This window comes from Streptopelia decaocto (genome assembly GCF_964273445.1).
Source record: "Streptopelia decaocto genome assembly, chromosome: 7".
NCBI classification, from domain to species: Eukaryota; Metazoa; Chordata; class Aves; order Columbiformes; family Columbidae; genus Streptopelia; species Streptopelia decaocto.
In genome coordinates this window covers 10955623-10975914 of record NC_138661.1, presented here as the reverse complement: position 1 = coordinate 10975914, position 20292 = coordinate 10955623, and the positions used below count along the sequence as shown (strand labels likewise).

The following is a 20292-nucleotide window of genomic DNA, read 5'->3' as shown; positions in this document are numbered from 1 at the left end:
TGTGAATTACACTGTATATTGAAGTCAAATGCATTTTATCAACTATAAATCACAGCAAAGAATTTTCATTGCATTCCATGACAGTAACATACACACCACTTAGTAGGTGTCAAAACAGTTGTTACGATAAAATAAGTGTGTGTTGTCTATCACACGACAAATTGATGGCAGCATATACTGACTTCAAAGCTTCTCACAAGTACCTGTTTCTAAGTTCAGATAAGAAAAGAAGACAGAATTGTAAAACTGTGAAAGAGGTGCATGTTTTATTTGTCTGTTGCTTGTAGTACAGACAGCATACTTTTCCGTAGTGGTAATATAATTCTCTGGTTCACAACTTCATTTCAGAAGGGTGAAAAGGAAACAATGAATACTTTGTAGTTTTGTACTTCTATAGTTCTTTTTCTTCTGTTTCACCAGATGAAAATAAGCCTATTTGGATGCACGCAGAAGAGAGGGAAGAATGCAAAGTAAGGCCATTGTCATAAATATTTTTTTTTTAGCTTTTACTATTTAAGTTACAAATCAGTTATTTTTCTTCAATGTTACTTTTTTTAGGGGAAGCAAAAAGACGGCACATCTTTTGGAGAATATGGTAGCTGGTACAAAGCTTGCAAAGTTGACAGGTGGGTAATTGTCCTTTACAGGACAAACAACGTGGCAAGACCCAGTATCCAGAAATGTCAGATTAAGGCATGTTTAAAAATGAAACCAAACCAGCTGTTTGCTTAGGGTTATGAAAACTATAGTACTAAAAATTCAGGCCCCAAGACCAGGTTTCAGGAACACAGTGTCAGTTTTTGAGTCCTGAGGCTGCTTTTGATCTAGGCTGGTTACATCTAGTAAGTGACATAAAATTTCACCAGTTGTGTTCTTGGGAGTGGTTCATGTGGACACACAGGTCACGTCTCTTTATACCATTGGTTGGCGTATGTGCCCTTCCTGCCCCAGCAAGAACTCTAGAGAGGGCCAGAAGCAAAAAGGAGACTGTACAAATAACGGAGCCTCGAGTTTTCTAGCTGGCACAAGAAAACAAAATTAAACTGCCACAACTCAGCATTATTTGAGTTCCTAAGGCTTGAAGAATATAGTTCAGTGTGAATGAAAACATGTACTTTAAAATGGAAGAAGAGAAGCAAGGAGCTCAGCTTAGATTATACTTGGTAAAAGATTTTTTTGTGTGCTTCAGTTTTTTTAATGTGCTGGTGGTGCGATTTAAGAAAAAGCCTGCACCTAGTACTGATAATGTTAGGGGAGGGTTTTTAATTTCTTTAGTGTTTTAAGTTTGTGTAACAAGCAACAGAAACTTTGTACTATTGTAATCTCCTCTTTCTTCTCCATCCTAAACTCTGGGTGCAATACATTTGGTTGGTTTGTTTCCTTGTACTAGTTCATTCTAATGCATGAGGAAATCTTTTATCTGCTGTTACTGGAGCAAAACTTCAAGCAACAATACTGTGGCTGAGCTAATTCTTACTGTGTCATTGAAACAAAAATATCTTGTTGCAGTGTGATACTTGTTAATGGACTGTGCGGTATTTTTTTTTCCCTCCCTTATTGTTCAAGCGTAGTTTGAATGCATAGAAACTGCAAACAGGTATTAAGTCAAAGCTGATGAACTGTTAATTTGTTTTGTGACTAACACACACTGCTGTAGTGGTCACTGTATGCATGAGTAGGCACATGTTATGGAAGCTTCACAATTATTCAGTTGGACACACTCAGATTGAGCTAAATTTTCACCTCAAGGTGCATCTGAGAAACACGAGGATATAGCACTCCAGTTTTCTCCTGGAGTAGATCCAGAGACAGGTTACCAGTTTCCAGTTTCAGGGCTGTCGACTAATCCCAGTGTGAGCTGTTAATGCACTTTGAAAGGGGGTAACAGGATTTTCCATGTATATTATAGTGTATTTCATGAGATACAGTAAATATTTACCAAAAATATCATAAATGCTTTATTAATTTGTTTTTATTAGTTTGTGAATTGAGTTTAATGTGTATGTAGATATATGCACACTTTTTTTTTCTTCTTTGAATAGTCCAACAGTAACAACTACCTTAAAGAACCTTGGGGCACTTTACAGACGACAGGGCAAATTTGAAGCTGCTGAAACATTAGAAGAGGCAGCAATGAGATCCCGTAAACAGGCAAGTATGACAATTCGCCTGAATGATATTTCTGCATTGTGCTCATGCAGATTTTCAACTTCAGTGTGTATCGTATGTGCAGAATGTGGAAACTTTTAGCTATTCAGTGTCTAGTGCCTGGTGTCGACCTCTTATTTCAGTCTCAACTGGTGATAAATTCGTACCTTCCTAACACTTGCAGACTGGTAGTTGCTGGGGCCGTGGCACCGTGTACTAGGGGCGTGATTGAAATTGGGGTTGAAATTGGAGATGGAAGAGCAGAAAGCAGTGTTGGCCTGCACTCCTCAGCTGGCTCTGTGTCCTGGGAGAGAGAATGTAGCCAGGGGAAAAAGGAGAGTTTCTGTTGATCATTTCCTTTGCCGTGACAGTGGCAAACTCCTTTTAATAAGGAGTTGTCAAACTTACAGATGTTCTGTTTCTGCACACAACTGACTGACTGGTGCAGACCTTCAGAAGGCTATTTTAAATCTGTCAAGTTGCTGTTCCTATTACTTTTGCAAACTGATGGGACAGATATTATTGTTTAAGGGGGGACTATTATTCTTTTAATGTGGAGAAGTTCTGTGCTGTCCCTGCTCTCTGATCTGCTGTTCAAATAACACGTTTTCACCGTCTCAGAAGGTTTTTGTTGAGGTTTCACTGGCTTTTTGTTTTTCCTTTCTATTTTGGGTGATTTGATACAATGTCTTTTATAAAAGTAGGTAAGACTAGACAAGCAAATATGGCTTGTTAGACAGTGTTAAAATGGAAAGCAAAATAAGGAATATAAGTGAATAAAAAAACTTGGAAAGGTGTTTTTTTTTTTTTGCAGTAGTAAATAAGATTTGTATATTTTTTTTCAGAAGTGGTTTGTTTTGTTTTGCTTTTTTTATATGTCTATGTAAATTTCTAAACTCAGATTCTAAATTCAAGTAAACTGACTTACATAATACACTGGTTTTATTGGTTATACTGATTTGGAGTTGTATTTTAAAGAATGATGCTGCAGTGTTTGAGGTATATAGAAGCAGATTTCTGGAAAAAGGAGAAAGCAAAAAGTTCCTGGCAAACCTCATGCTCCTCTAGTGAATTCAGCAACAGCTCCGTGTGATATAAGGTGGTATAAGTTCTCTCTTCCACAAAAAAAATGATGGAAAATTCACAAATGTTTGCTAAATAAATGGAAGGAAACTGGTAAGAGGAAAGTATGGATCTGGGAGAAAAGTTGGCAGAGGTACCTTTCTTCTACTGAGGAGGATTTTCACATACTTTTACTGAAGGTTCATTCCTGGTGTGCCATTTAAATATGATTTGAAGACAAGAAATGAACGTGCACTGCATTTAACATATTTGCTTTGGTTCTTAGTTTTACTGTTGCCATTACATGTGATGATTTTTTAGTGTGAACACATACAACCAGGATAAATTGGCATGATATAAGAGTAATAAGAAGACTAGAAGAAAACTTAACTTGCAGTTACATTTGTTTTCTTTTCTTTTCTATATAAAAAAAACCCAAAACCGAACACCAGCTTTTCAAGTTCAAAATTCAACTATGAAACTTGGAATTGATTATTTGGGAATTAAGGATGGAGGATCTTGCTATTAGAGAAGTCTCTTTCAGAGTTCCTCTTTAATCAGCCCATGTCTGGCTTGCCAGTACTGCTGCCAAAACCGGTCCTTGTGTCCATTTTCCATAGAGCCTGCTGGAGGCTTGCTGCTGCTATTTTATCTTCAGATTTGCATTAGTGCATCATGTACCACCTATACCATTATATCATAAGCTATGACATTACACACAGCAGTGGATTTGGACATGTAGTAAACAACTGTCTTACTAGCAGTGTTTAACGCTGCCTTTCTATTCTAGGTCATGAAAGTAAGAGGCTGTATGTGATACATCACTTCCTAAGTGATGATTTTAAATAGTTTAATGCTTTTTGTGTTCTGTGCTGTTAAAGGGGTTGGTGCAAAAGCCATTTTGAGCCCATACTTCTCTACTGAGAGCTCTAGCCACTTTTGATACAGCGGTATGGAAGTGAACATTTTTGATTATTATATATTGGTCTCATGCTTCCTTCTGTGCAGAATTCATTCAGGAGGGCTGTTTTGCTCTTCAGTTACTGGAAAGCAGCTGTATGGGAATGAAGAACCTGATTTTTCCGTGCCACTAAAACAACTTTCATTTTTTTTTTCATGCACTTTTAAGTAGTATTTTGGCATGACACTCACTCTCTGTATTGTGGTAGACTTTATGGGCTTGCACAGATCCCCTGCTGTGTTTGCTGCTAATGCTGCACAATGAAAGATGCAGAATATTTTCTTATGTGTCTTACCGTATTCATCTGGGATTTCTTCCTGTCAGCAAATACCATTTATGGTGTGGAGTAGGTTTATAATAAAGAAAACAAAACTGAAAATAAGTATGATTTTAGCTTGGTTACTTACTAGTTTGTGTTAAAGATTTTGCCATTATTTTTAGTACAGGGTTTTCATAGAAGGTATTTTAGCACTTGTAAGATACTTAAAGGATTGTTTGGTGATTGATGTGCGTTCTTTAACACAAAGTAAACATATTGTATTGACCATAGTCTGTTCTATTTCCAGCTTATTTTCTATTCTATTTTTTTCTGAAGGATAGATTATAGTACTGTGCCAAGTGTCATGTCTGTATTTTTAAATAACACAACCAGTGTCTTAAGTATTAGATATTCAGACATCTGCGACATTCTTTCCAAAGGTAGGTGGACACTGCACCATTCAATAGGTGGAAAGCTGAGAATTGCATTCACTGTTCATGATCAATAAATTGCTTAAATATTAAGCTGGTGGCCAAATCTGACAAGTGATAAGGAAGGACAAAAAGAATGGCAAGTCACTGAATTTTCAGACTGCCAAACTGCTGGTCCACTTCATGATATATTGTTTCCTGCAATGTATAAAAGTCAACTCAACAGCCCTTTGAAAGCGGAGTCAGGGTGTTGGAGTTGCTTCCTTCTTGATGTAAGTTATTGTATGTAAGTTGTAGATTGATACAGCTTGTAATAAAACCTTTTCCCATTTTATCTAATTCTCAGGGTCTCGACAATGTTCATAAACAGAGAGTTGCTGAAGTGCTGAACGACCCTGAGAGCATAGAAAAAAGGCGAAGCCGAGAAAGCCTCAATGTTGACGTGGTAAAGTACGAGAGTGGTCCTGATGGCGGCGAGGAAGTGAGTATGAGCGTAGAATGGAACGGGGTAAGTACAGTACACAGTTTAAGAAAATAGCCTAGATAAATTATCACCATAACAAACGTGGTTGTCCATTCACCAGGCTGTCGTGTTCCCAGTAGTTTCTTGGTTGATCTACTTTGTATTTTGTAATTTTGCAGAATCAATTAAGAAATGAAGAATAACATTTTTTTTTTTATAACATAATGTAAAAAAAAAAAAAAGGTAATATTTTTAAAACATCCTTTCTGTTGTTGTCCTGAGTAGTGAAATTTCTTCAAGAATCCTGAGCAGTTGTATTTAAGTTGTTTAATGCTGATTGAGTGTCCTGGTTGTGGTCTGGTGTACAATTGCTTGTCAGTGGTTTCTTTTTACTGGTAGAAATATTCTGGCAATTAACTTACTTTTGCTTTTTTTCCTTTTGATGCCACATTTGTCCATATTTTAAATGTTTCTTTAAAAATACTGCATCTGTTGGAATTACAAAGAACATTTGCTATAGAGATGTATTAAATGTTAGCACTTTTAGAGTAAATGGAAGTGTTCAGTCTAACACTGAAATAATTCCAGTTTCCTCGTTACCCGACTTGTTAAAGTCACAGTCTTTCCTCTTCAAGCTGCTATACAGTCTGTTTCAAGAGACAGTGCCATCACATAACATGTGATAGTAACTTCGGATTTCTTAAGTGAAATATTAATATCAGTTTCCCATATTACAATTTCACTGGAGTCAGGGCTTGTTCCTATTCATTTCCTATATATTGGCTTCACTGTATAACACTGATTGTCGTAAAGTAAGAACATATATATACGTGATTACATATGCAATTTTCTAACCATTGTTTTCCTTTATTTGAAAGACAATTCAGGCTTTGGGTTATTGATCTGGCTTATGTAGTAGTTTGCTTCTGTCACCAGCTTTCCTGTGTTTTATCCCATTGCTGGCAATGGGATATATAGAGCACTGTTAACTAACTCCCTGCTGCAAATATCCTGTTATATTATAAAAGTGGTGTCGCCTGCTTTTGCTTTAGGGGAGGGGAAGTAGCCTACTTTGCAACGTTGAGTGCTCTGAACTTTTGATTCTCTTACAATAGCAATCTTTTAATTTTCTTCCTTTTTGTAGCCACATGAGACAAAGTTTAGCATTCAAAAAAAAACTTGATAAAATACATACTGCTTTAGTCTTAAAGGAGAATGTTCTTTCCATCTTTGCTCTTGTCTATTATTGTTTTATTGGCATTGGTGTTCTCAGTGCCACGACAGTCAATCAGCATCTATTGTGAATAATACTGCATCATTAACCAAGCCAAAGTAAGGTTGGATAACTCTTTTTTTAATGCTCATTTTGCCCATTCAGCATTAGAACTGTGTACTGTACTCTTCCCTTAATTTTCGCTGTACTTTGCATGACTATATGTTCTAAATGGATTACATTTTTTTTCTGTTATTGACATTAATTAAACAAGCATGCAGGTTTTGGATTGAAAAGGCCTTCTGGAAAAGCAATAGACAGTATTTCTAGGTCAATATTTGAATCAAACTCAGTGATAATATTTGTTGATCTGAAAAATTAAATTTTGACCTCTCAAGGCAAAGAAACTTTCCACTTTTAAGTGTGCTGGAATGGCATTGCTTTATTCTTATCTTTATTTCTTTTTTCCCCCTCTTGAGAGAAGGTTTTTTCTATTATGTGTGTTACATAAAGTGGGCAACTCTCTCTCCCTCTACCCTGCTGATGTTTCTATCTTATCGCTATTCTTCCCTCTACTTTATACTGTGTAGTTTTTTTACCCTTGTGTGTTCCCTCCAGACAAAATATTCTGATCGTAAAGTACAGTAGAATTTTTTTTATCAGGCAAGTACTTGTGTGTGCAGAGCCTGAGGAGAGGCCTTTTCCCTTTAAACTCTTCTCAAGTGCTCAAGCTGACGCATGTTCTTGGCTGTCAGGGAAAATACGTGGAGAGTGTGAAGCAACAAACTTCAATGAAAGTGTTTTTTGGAAGATTTATTGTAATTAAGTGACATCCATAGGGAATATAATCCCTATTAAGTATTGTTTACGGTAACGTCTTATGTTCTTACAAAAACAACTGAAATATATGTTGAAATAAATCTGTCAGTGACTGTTAAAATCGATGTGCTAAGTGAGGTTGTGTAGTGCACATTTACATGTTATTTATAAAGTTCATCCAATAAAGTTAACAAAAGATAGTCCAAAATGCAAATAAATTATTTGTCTTAAAAATTCAAGGTAGAAATCCCAAGATTTTTGTCCCTTATTATGTGTGTACGTTGAAAGTGACAGTGGGTATTTGTAATTGGCATTTTTGTAAATTGATCTTGCAACCAGTTGGAGGACAAATAAAAGTCATCATGGTGTTGTGATACAGTTCAAGATAATGTTTTTAGTGTGAGGAAATATCTTTTATTATTCTAAACTGTATGCTTCAAAAAGATAAGCTTTTGGGCACATCAGTCCACTTTCAGGTGTGAAACAAAACCAAATTTCACTACCATAGACCAGCTGGGGAGAGTTGCCCTTGTTTAATAGGATGTGTCAGTGAGAGCATCGTAGCAGACAGCTGGAGACGGCGGTAGGAGGTGTAAGCAAAAGTAATAAGGTGATTCTCATTCTGAGCGACATAAAATCTGGCAATTAATCTTTCCCGTAGAAAAGGGTATATCTGTGGGGTTTTTAGTTTGTTTAAACTGGATTTAGGATTTTTTTGTATCCTAAACTTGTATTTTAAAGGTGTTTAGTTAATCATGCAGTCAGTGTTTCACTTGGAAGTTCGGCGTTTTTATTTCGGATTTGAAGTACCCAGGAGCTTGTCTGCTCATTCCTAATGTGCTCATCAGCACAATAGAAGTTATGCTCTATACCTACCAAATTTGTCTTGCCTTTGTTGATTGGATCATTATCACTACTATAGCATCAGTGGTTTAACACCATAGGAATAATTAACCTTTTCACTGATCTAATACTTACAATTGGAATTTAAATCTCAATTTATTCAACCCTGCAAAGCTGGAGTCTATTTTTAAATGTGTGAACAATAGATGCAATTTAGTTTGAAACATAAATGTCAGATTTAGATCTTCTAATCACTTGGTAGGAAGGCATTTTGCCATTTCCATGAATAATTTTAATTACTGCTCACTCCAGTTGCTGTAGGTAAAGGCTCTCAAAACCACCAGTGTCTTTTAAGACTATCAGTAATGGTTTCTGTACTTAACACTGAGAATGGAAAGCATGTAAATTGAACCACAGCTTCTGTTTAAAGGTGGATTCTTTCAGCTGCCTCACTGCATTAGGGAAAGTCCAGACATTTCCACTTGGATGATATACACACAGACAGATATGTTCTGAAAAATACTCACGAGCTCAGTTGGATTCTAATTCCTTAAAGGAATGAACAGAATTTTGTCTGGAGGTTGGGGAAGACCTCTTTCTTCTTGCAGTTTTGTTTCAAGGAAAATTCCCGACAGAAGTTAAAGCTGAAATGAATGCACCTTGCTCTGTTCCTTTCTTCTGTTGTATTTTTTTTCTTTATTTTTATTTTTCTGTTAATGTCAGCTGAAAAAAAAAATCCTTTATTTGTTTATAAAATGTAATACTAAGGCTATCCCTTCTTAAAGGTGTTTTGTATTCTAACTTAAGGAATGCACAACATCATTCATTTGTAAGTCAGATATTAGTGTATAGGTGAAACAGTATAAAGCTGTACATTCTGTCCAAATACTCTGGAGAAAAAAATGTTTTGAATGTGACCTAGAAATACTGTAAACGTAACTGTTCAAAATTGAAAACTGTTGAATTTTTCCCAACAGTTTCATTCAGTTTTTCTCTCTCCGTTTCTGACAGGCCTAGATGCCTTTTGTGATTCTTATACTGTCTCCTGCATGACGGGCGTGCACCATCTTCAAGCTTTAACTTCTCTCTTCAGTACTGACTGCTGTGTTTTAGCAAACCCCTTAAGGTTCTTGTCAGAGCTACACTTCCCTGTAAACTGGCCATTCCTTCAGTGCTGCTGTCTTTTTTTTTTTCAGTTTTCTATTTCTGTACACGTGTAGCTTTGCCAGATATGTATCTAGTCATACAAAATGTTATTACAACCATTTGCTGTGTAATACATTAGTAAAAAAAAAAGAAGTATCAATGAACTTTATAAGTAGCTGTTCACTATGGAAAAAAGGTAGTTAAAAGTGTCACACAAGGTATTATTGAAATGGCATGATGGTGATCTTTACAGGAGAAAAACAAAACCAAACCCGTAACAGTAAGGCATGTTCTCCAAGTGCTTTAAAATGTATTTAGAGACCTATTACATGGTTAACATCAATATGGAACTCTGGATGTCTTCACTTATGATTATTCTAAAGTAGCATTGCTGTTTAGTCTTTGTGTGAGATTTTGGCAATTATGCTTTTCTCTACTAATCTTGGTGTTCAGTGATTTGTGTATTTGTCTTTCTAACTTCTAATAAACTCACTCCAACTCAGGCGTCTGTCTTTGTCTGCTTAGTAGTTCTTTACTTTCTTCTTTTACAATTCTTCTCTCATAATCACATAGGATTTCTATGAAGTAGGAGGCGGTCACTTCTAATCTTACTAAACTGTTGGGTTTTTTTAAGAGTAAAACATTTAAAAATAGTATTGTGGTCAGTTGGAAGTTTCTTTGGATCAGCATAGCAGTGTAAAATGTGAATGCAATGTATAAAAAATTAATTTAATCCTGTTTTACATTTTATTTCGTGAAATTTAAAATGAAGCACAGACATTTAACCATACATGTTTCTGATCAAGAAATATTTTTGTTTAAGGATTTTAGGATTAATTAAGCATGTTTGCAAATAATGTAGATGTTTAGAATGAATAAACCAGTTTTTTCCTTAGACTGATGGAATGCTTTTGCTTGGGGCTTGTACTATGTTAAGCACAATGCACTCATATGAAAGGTAACATGGTGATGGTGAATTGTTTGACTACTCTGGTGGGTTTTTATTAATTATTCTAAATAATGGCTTGAGCATGTCTTGACATTTTAGAAATCTTTGTTGCAGTTTGGAAGGAATCCTTTTGTTTTGGTAAGGTTGTAGCATATGGTATTATGTGTTTAGGTAATTGTACCATGTATATATTAGTAGCAATAAAAAAAATTAACAGTGAAATGTTTTTGAGCCAGGTTTGGGGGAGGGCAATAAACTCTCGCAGTTTCACATGTGTTCAATTTTTTTCAGGATGGCACTGGATCTTTAAAACGCAGTGGTTCCTTTAGCAAACTTCGGGCTTCCATTAGACGCAGCAGTGAGAAGCTGGTTAGAAAGCTGAAGGGAGGAAGTTCACGAGACAGTGAACCAAAGAATCCAGGGTAATTATCTGCTCTGAGCTGTGCCCTCGGTCGGTGGCCCCGCTGTAGCCTCGTGCAGCACCTAGAGCAGCGCTTGCTTCTCTGGTTAGCTAACTGCAGCTCCTAGGGATTTATATCTTAAAGAGAAATAAAGTGGAAAATAATTTCTTAAATTTACAGTGAAAGTTCAGTAGCATCTGAGGAAGTATGTTTGCTTTCAAGAGTTAACTCAATTTTTAACAGTGGTTTTTCCCTTTTTGCTGCTTTAGCTACTAGAAGAATAGAAAAGCCACATAGGATTATTGGTAAATGTTGGTTACCTGCAAAATTCTCCTTTTTCACAAAGCAGCAAAAAATTATAAAAGTTACTGTTTTATTACAATAAAAGCCTGAATACAGTAAACCCACAACTAGAATTCTTGGTATAGCTTAATATGTTTATATATTGCTGTGAATGTAAAAGGAATTACTGATTTGAGCCCTTCTCAGTTTCTATTTTTGGAAAACTTGGATATCAGAGAGCAGAGGAAAATGTTGAAAAACTAACTTGAACATAGTTTTGAATCTCATGAACATTTTGGCCTCAGTGAAGTCAGTGGCAAAAATTCACATTTCAATGAATCTGACTTCTCACCCTTTCCTGTTTGCCATGTGATTATGGAGTTGGATGTACGTAATATTTCTAATAAATGCATAAAAACATTCCTCATTTATTGGCTGCTGCAGAGAAGTGGAAATGTTAAAATGTCGTACTGTTTATTCGACATCACACTTGCGGGCGTTCCCGCTCACCCACAACATCAATGCTGTCAGTTTTGTGGGGTTTTTTCCCCCCTTGCCGTGGAAAACTGGAACTCACCCAGTTGGCAGGAGATGACAATGTGAATTTGAATTTATGCTTTAAAACGTTAAATTGGAGAACGTGGAGGAACTTCTGATGGAGCAGCTGGATCTATGAGTAATATAGTAGATGATGATGATGATGGTGATACCCAGACAGTGATCTGGAGGCAGGTTCTCAATGTGTCTTGTAAGCACTCAAGTCCAGTTATGCTTTATTGTTCTTACGTGTAAACATTGTGAACAGCTGCAATACACATCAGATTCTCTTCCTCAGGTATCTTTTTAAAATTCAGCCTGATCTGATTTTTAGAATTGTTAATTAAAATTTCACTGTCAGCTGCCGGAGACTCGATGTGGAAGGCACTGAATCACAGTCAAGGTCAAAAATCCCTTTGCATTTATTAATAGATCATTTAAGAACTGCCTCTGAGACTATGAATTTGGAATAAACTGTGAAAAGCATGTGCTTAGAAGAAGGAAATAGGTAAATGTAAAATGCTTTACGGAAAACAAGCAGATGCAAGCCAAAATAGAATAAAAGAGATTGCCTTCTTTCTCTTCAGTATTAGCATTTTTATACAATGGTACTCTGTTTCCACTCAGTTCTCTCTAGAGTTCATACATGATAGTTCAGGTATATTCTTGTGTGAATAGATGCATTTATTCATAGCTAATTTTGCATTTTCTCCTCATATTTGTCGGACATGGAAAGGTTTTCAGTTTATTAAAAGCCAAGAGTTTAATCCCTTGTTCTGTGTAGTAAAGAGAGGTAACTTTCTCTGCAGGTAAAGTAACTCTGTGGTTACAGGTGTAGAATATTATGTGTACATGTAACTGGAGAAATTTGGCTTTGCAGAGTCCTGTCAGAACTCCTCTGCCTTTTTATTGTCTGCCCTTGGTAGTATTTGACCACTGAAGAAGTAATCTACCCACATCAACATAAATTGTATTGTGGGGTCTCTATCAACAGATAAGATTTCCTCAACTAAAGACATTAATGTGAGACAAATTTGAAAACAAAGCAATGTCTTTCTTGCTTTCCCTTTTTGACAAAACATTCTTGTTTTTTCTTGGGTGTCACTGTAGTTCTCAAAGAATCATTTATTCTTAAAACTTGCAGTAAGTGTATTGCATTATGGGCTTTTATGTAGATATGCACGTTGAGTGTGTAAAGACAACAAATATTTCCATTTATTTTCTTGTAAGATATAGACACTTTTTCATCCTAATTTATATTTGCATTTGTTGTTAAAACTAGCTAAAGTCCCTGGTATTAAACACAGGCTTTGTGGATCATGAGGCATAGCTGTACATATTGATATTCCAAGAAACCGTTTTGATTTTGTTTTCTGAAGAAACTTTACTAAATAGAATTATTTTTTTTTTCCTGCTTCGGGATTTAATAAAATTGATGTTCAGTTTTTATTATGCAAACCTTTGGTTTTTAGTGTGTTCAATAAGCTGAATAATGAGATAGCACCTATAACTAATTTTTACCATGAAGTTGGCCCCTCTAGGTAGAAGACTTAGCTGCCTCCCTCCTCATTGGTGCACCTCTGCGCTCCCTGCCTGTGTGTCTCTTTATTTTGAAATAGAATTACACCTCTTGCCATAGCGTGGCACACACATAGTGCATTTCTGGAAATAGTAACTGACAGTGCTGGTGTGATTCGAAATGAGAAATACTCAACTAGAAATACATTAATATCACAGCAGGAAAGAAAGTTTTCATGTCGTTGCTCCATACAGAAAGTTGAGGAGAATGAAGTGGAAAACACATCAGGGAAATTGTTTCTTTAAAATCATGCAAACGCCTTTTTGACAAAGAACAAATCTCTTGAGAACTATCCTTTGAAACATACAATACCTGAAGCATGGTATCACTTCTTCATTTATCATATTTCAGAATGAAGTTCTGCAGTAACTTTTCTTATCGAGTGTTAGGTTTGATTTTTTACTTTTAAGATTTTGATCATCTAGCAGAACAGTTAATATTTGTAATTTAAAAGGAAAAAAAAACTTTTGTTATTGCTATTACTTATCCACCAGGAAAGCAACTGCATGTGTCCTTGTTATTTGGGCAATCGTGTTTCTAATATGGAGGGAATTAAAAGTGCATTTGCCAGACTGAAGTTCTTATGTATGTTGATTTAAAAACAAATGACAACAACAAAAAAAACCCCCACAAACAAAAAACCAAAACAAACAGTCCCCCCAGCATCTTGCATGTGATAACCATTGATATTTTAATTAGCACTTTAGCAAGAACCTAAAAATATCTGTCTTAAGTTTTACTGATGGATTTTCTATTTCCCTGGAATGTTTTCCATAAACCTTTATGCTCTTATTGAGAGTTTTATGTAATATTCTGTGTTTTACAAATTAACTGACTATTTCCACATATAACCTTTGTTGTACATTTCTATGAATAAATGAGAGGTGCATACCATGCATGAGTCCTTGCTTTGTTGTTGCTAACACTCATGTCAAATATTTTAAACTCTGTGCATTCTGGCTCTTGAAATGTTCAAATTTAATGCTAGAAAACTAGTAAGGCTATGATACATGGCAGCTGTCGCCTTTGTTAGTGTTTTGGTTCATTATTCTGCTAAGCCTTTGCTTTACAAAAGCATTTAAACACGAGCTTGATGTTCTCTGTTGGTAGTCTTGCTTCAGTAGAAAGAAAAACTGGTAAATACCGAATGTGATCTGTATGGATAAACCTTTCCATGTTACTGGAAGGCACTGGGGACTTCGCAGTGGCCACTTGTCTCTAAATCTGTGGGTAGCCCTGCAGGATTGGGCTCTCATTGTCTAAATAGCATTACCTTCCAATCCTCGTTCAGTATTTTTGGAATAGGTGAAGAGCTGGTGAAAAGGCAAAGCGTGTCTCGTGCATTCTGAGTGACGTACAGACACTGGGATGAGGACACCAGACACTCCTCTTGTAGACACCATGAGGATGGGAAGCTGAAGGCTGATGTTGAATGTCATTACACATTTGAAAGTATTTTTGTTAAATTTTATACGTTTGAGAAATGTAAATAAATTAGTAACTCTTATCTCAAACAGCAGTGGGTGTTACAGTTAATACAGTGATGTTTTGACTGTCAGTAGCTCTTTTGTAGGTGATTTTTTCCTCATCTGTTGCTTTCAGTACTCCCCGGGTGGTTGTGAGCGCTGCTCAGAGCGGTGTAAAGCCACAAGCACAGCCAGAGTTCATAGCAGCAACCATCTCATTTCCCTTCACTTTGAAATGTTGAAAGTAAAAGACTTTAAAATTCTTTTTGAAATACATTTCTGGACACTTACCTAGATGAGGCAGAAAGTATTAAACTAACATTTGTTGTAGCTTTTCCAAGTTAAATGCTGCCTATGTGACAAACTTATTCATGTTTCACATTTGTTTTTTCTAAACTGTCTGAATGTTTTGATGCTTTTGTAAGAAGCTGCATAAAATTGAAACAGAATTAGCTGATTAAAAAAAAATGCTAAGTCAGTGTATTAACTTGATGTGCTTTCAAAAGTGAGATTTTGAGTTGAAATTAAATCAGTTGACTGAACTATTTAAGCTCTGAGGAGCCTGGAATTTTGGGGGGTTTGTATGTAATTTAGAACTGAATATAAACCTGTTCATAGTTGTCTTTAAGGCTGTCCCTCAGACCAGCTCTGGGGCATTGTTCAAACTCCCGTAACTGTGCATTGCTCGTTGTTATATTGTGTTTGTAGAGCTGTTAGTTTTCAGCTGTTCTGATGGGTTTATCCTTGCATGTTCACTGTCCTGGTTGCAGCATGAAGCGTGCCAGTTCTCTGAATGTTCTTAACATGGGTGGCAAGGCTACTGAAGATCATTTTCAAGTAAGAAGCCCTACAATATTCTTACAAAAATAGATATCATTAGTAGGGTTTGGGATAAAAAGAATATGATAAATAATAAAACAACAAACTTTCAGTGATTGGCAAGATCCTACTTCAGTAAGATGTTTAAAGTGTATGCTTAAGGCATCGTTCTATAACACTTTAGTGAATTATGCTTAATTTTAAGCAAGTGCTTAAGTCCAGCCAGTAAAGAGCATCAGCTTTTATGATATCAAGCAGTCTCTGCCTCTGGACCCTCTAACTATTTCAGTGGATATGAAACTTTTAATTAAATAACCCCAAACCCAAAACCACAAACATGAAACAAGAACTTAAAGCCCTGTTACTAAGTATTTTTTACTTCAGCCCCTGTATTGCAAAGAGCTCAATCATCCTAATGGCTGTACATTTTGAGATTCCCTTAAATGCGACTTCAGTTGTTTCTGAGGTTGTCCAGGACCAGTCTCTAAAAGTTTGTCTGATCTATGTGATGCTTCTGCTAATATAAAACCTCCTTATCTTGCTTAACTGTACATGGTGTCCCCAACTGCGAGTTCTCGTTTCCTGTTTTTACCTAATAAGTCACTGTTTCGTATATTGTCAAATAAGCTGGCAATGTTCTGCATTCTAAACACTGCTCTGCCTTTTACTAACACAGTAACTCCAACTAATTTTAGGAAGATAATGTCACTTTTGTATTAACAAAACTGTAGTGAGGATCTTCATCACTGTTTGTCCTAAAGTAGCAAGAAAGCCTAAACTGTTTGGCTGTCATTTTACTGTTGAGTGGCATAAAGGTGTCTTAACTCTATTACCTCTAATGAACGTGCTGCAGAGTTTTCCATGGTGTGAAACGTCCACAGAACTTTGCTCAGGGTGAACTTCAGCCCAAAAAAGTAAAAATCCAGGGTGAAGCATAATTCTTGGCCAAGGTTTCAAACACCATGCGCTGGGTGCCCCTAAACTGGGTCCTTAGTATAGAATTGATGGGACTTACAGAATAATAATTAATTGCCTGTGCGTATGGTGCGATATTAAGGAAGTTGTCACTTGTGGTGAACTTTTCTAGTTCCCCCACTACAGACAGTCATGGCAATTCCCATAGATGGGCTCTTGCGTTTCTGGTAAGACTTGGCTCAGGACTGTAGCGGGAGTGTGTAACAACCAATAGATCTTTTCAGTATTGCTAGTTGAAAGTTGGGGGGAAAACGATGTTTATTAGAATATGGGAAAGTGTCGTCCAACCCAACGCGAACATGGCCAGTTCTCTGTAGTTCCACATATTGCTCCTGTATGTTGAAACTAGTAATTTTGTTTATTTGCTTGAACTATCTGAGCATCTGCTTAATTTGTTCGTTTGTTTTTTCCCCTTCACACAGGAACGAAATAATTGTCTGACAGACTCGAGAGCTCTGAGTGTCAGTCATACTGATTTGGCGCATTGAGATTCTTGGACAGAAGCTAGCTAATATTCCTTTGTGAATAAAGAAGCACTGAGACCTTCAAAGCTTTGGTTCCTCATCATTACGAATAGGAACACCTCGTTTGTAGATTTTGTTCATTATTTTTCCAATGGACTGCTGTTTTTACTTTTCTAAATAGGGATGATTTTAAACACAGTATTAGTGGGTAAAAACTCTATAGATATATATTGCTCATTGCACTGCTCCCATTCATGCTACTCATATTGATTTGTTTAATAGATCTGAATATTACAGCAGCCAAAAAAATGTCAAAAATGCAAACATATTTAAAGCATACCAAAATGCAAAGATGTTTGAAAATGCAGGCAAATTGAAATGTGTAGCAGTAAATATACACAGTCCTGGAATGACAAAAGGAAAAATTTTATGTGCATTACTGTATAAATTCAAATTGAGCATACTGTATTGGTGGGGCTTTCCTTTGCACCACAGATTATTGTAATGTTGGAAACCTTAGCTGGCAAAACAGCACTTAGACCCGGCTTACTTAACCACTAGATTGAGCTATTAAATTTTCCAGAAGAGATGGTTGGGGTTACGTCACATGTAGATAGCATGGATAGCAATACCTGTGACCATAACTTTGATACTTGTCGATGACATCTTAGGGCACAATATTTGATGGAGATAGGACAGTTCACATTGACCAAGAGAAATGGAAAATGTTTTGACCTTTACCTTGGATGGTTGACAAATACTGAAGTTTTGGACTGCGACTGTCCCAGAGCAGCTGCTGCTGCTCTTAGGGAAACATCAAGCCTCAGGTTGACTTTATTTGCTTGTCCACTGGAATTCATGATCCCGTTCTGTTTGCTGGGAGTGCTCCAACGTTTCCTTACGCTGATCCCAAATCCCGCCTCTCTCCGTAGCAGCGGCTGCCAGATGTGGGCAGCTGCCCACTGGGCTGTTATGCTGCGGAGTAGCTGCTGTGCAAAGGACCACTCGGATCTGAAGGGCCCCGGTGGGTGCACTAGATGGCCAGAAACGGCAAGCAACTCGTTTGACCACGCACCCGCGTTAAATCTACTTAGGGTTAACGTATGTGCTGTCTGTATACAGGACTGCTGCTGGAACTAAGTATGTATGTTTTTAAGTATTTTATAGACACTAGTATTTCCTTTTGCTTTTCTGTAAAGCTTGTAATTTTGTTTATCTTTTGTAAAAATTCCTATTCATGCAAAGTTTGATGAGAAGGTAAAAAAAGCCACCAGTGTGTGTACAAATGTATTTGTGGTCATAGCTGTGAGTTGGAACAAAATTGAACAAAATTAACTTTGGGAAAAGCTGGAATATTCATTCAAGGTTAGCACCAACTGAAGGAGGTAGAACATAGGAACATAAGCAAGTTTTAGTATTTGAACAGGCTGTGAAGAGTTACTAGAATTAGTACTTTGTAGAAGTATTTGACTGGCTTTGCATCTGGTTTTGTGTTATGACACCCGGTGCAAAAAGCTGTATGTGTAATGCACTTGCCTACGTTTACCAGGAGGTACCTTATTAGCATCTCTTTAAAGAAAGCTGCGTCTGGTGCGCCTGCTAAAAGACAGTTTAGAAACAGTGAGATATGATGCTGCTAATATGTAGAAGTTTTAGCACATAGTGCAATTCATTAATGAACTCAAGCAAGAACAGATGGTTGCTCAGTTATCTTAACAATATATACTCATATAATGTAGACTCTTGAGTTTTAATCTTTTTATTAAGAGCTTTTTATATAAAAATATTCATAATATATATACTTTTTTTCCCCTAAAGTAAAACATGTTGCATGCACCCATTGGCGAGCTGGGTTCTGTGCAGAAGGCTGGGCTGAGCTGGCCCTGTGCAGCCGTTCTGCAGAGCTCCGACCTCCAAAAACCCACACAGCTCTTTGGGCACAGAACTTAAAGTAACAAGGAATTACCTAAAAGAAACTGAAGACTATGTTTTCTACATTCATATTTCAGCTTTGAAGGAAAATTATTCTTGCAGCCTCTCAACCCCACAAAAAATAAATAGCAATAAAACGTTTAACCATGCCAGATTACAATGTACAATAAGTTTTTAAAATGTAAGCCCATGGTATGTTGATGGTGGTAGTGAGGGAATTTTCTCATTCAGGATCTTACTGTTGGTGGCATTACTAGTCCTGTGCTTTTAAATGTTTTAAACCTTTATATTGTATTTTAAAGTGTGTTGGAAGATTAAGTTGTTGAGCTACTGCATATTAAACAATTCTTACATTTAAAAGGTTATTTTTTTCAGAGAAGAAACAGATTTCAAGACTTCTGTAATTCATAAATCCCCAAGAATGGTGACCAAGTCACTAGAGCTGTGAGCCAATGAGCTGTTTGCAGTCTGAGAGAAACTTGTAAGAAATTTAAGGTCAACTTTCCTATTGTTTGCATCACGAATGAATTACTGTCAGGAGATGGTTTGTATACATTTAAATTCCAAGTGCTTCTCAGTTGGTTTTTATGTGAGAATTTATTTCTGAATTCCCTGTCCAGTTGTAGCTCACAGTTCGCATACAGTGTAAAACCAGAATTCCTAATTGAGTAGCTCTGGGATGTCTTCATTATCAAACTAAATCAACAGCTCTGAAGCAGAAAACTAGAAAACACCTTCAAAATTGACAGACATCTTGTTAGGAAAACTGCAGCCTTCACAGTGCTGTTTTGTTTGTAATCCGGCACGTTTGTCCTTGCTCAGCATTGTAAGGGTGAACTGCATTAAAAAGGTGACGATGCCTCTGGTTGGGGCCGTTCCTCCGATTCTCCTGCGGACGGGGGTGCAGAGTCAGCTCGGGTCCACTCATGGAATTGTTGCTGATAGAAAGGGCCTGTTTGTCCTTCTGTCTGTCTGGCTGTGTGCTAGTCTTGAGATAGATCGGTAATACTTGGTCTTGGGTTTCGAGCTTATTAAGTATTATTTTAAAACGTAACTGTTTCATGGTTTGCTCCTTTGAGAGGAGGAATAACTGAACTATTGCTGTGATGACTGTGCTTGCAGTCCTGCAGTGACAGAACACAGCACTTCAACAACGGGACAGCACTTGGACGTGTTACCTGGAGTCTGTACCTTTTCTTAAACAACATCCCCCAAGCCCTCCTGAATGGTAGTAAGTTAAAACAGTTTTAAGCTTGAGAAGTACTTGTGCTTAGCTTGTACCATTTGAATCCAGTAATTCTGAAAATGGTGTGGCTCTGTTGTAAATACATAGTGAAAGGGGGGGTTCAGTGCTTTGTTGAATGTGTGTTTACAAGACTTGATGAGTTCAAGTCAATTTAGTTTTTGTTATGCAGGTCATGTATTTTGTCTGAAAGCTGCTAAAAGAACTGCATTTTTGGTAATGTTAGCCTGTACTGAGAGAATAAATGTTAAAAGATGTGATGTTGTGAAGTTTACGGTTTTGTTGTAGCAACTTTACATG

General features: G+C 36.7%; 1 protein-coding gene across 6 annotated transcripts in view; it reads left to right on the top strand.

Annotated features, from left to right (window-relative positions):
- KLC1 (kinesin light chain 1) overlaps positions 1-20252 on the top strand; it is a gene marked incomplete at its 3' end in the record, with an annotated part of 48509 nt that extends 28257 nt beyond the window's left edge. Inside the window, exons 10-16 of one of the 6 annotated variants that reach the window (XM_082057906.1) lie at positions 421-470; positions 559-626; positions 2043-2151; positions 5208-5342; positions 10586-10716; positions 15330-15396; positions 16776-20252. In XM_082057906.1, the coding sequence (XP_081914032.1) occupies positions 421-470; positions 559-626; positions 2043-2151; positions 5208-5342; positions 10586-10716; positions 15330-15396; positions 16776-16841 (626 nt within the window). Of the gene's footprint in view, positions 1-420; positions 471-558; positions 627-2042; positions 2152-5207; positions 5370-9210; positions 10241-10585; positions 10721-15329; positions 15397-16775 lie in introns of those variants that run through there. The other 5 variants (XM_082057905.1, XM_082057907.1, XM_082057908.1 and 2 more) reach the window with 5 other exon arrangements.
- Between the last annotated feature and the right edge of the window lie 40 nt (positions 20253-20292).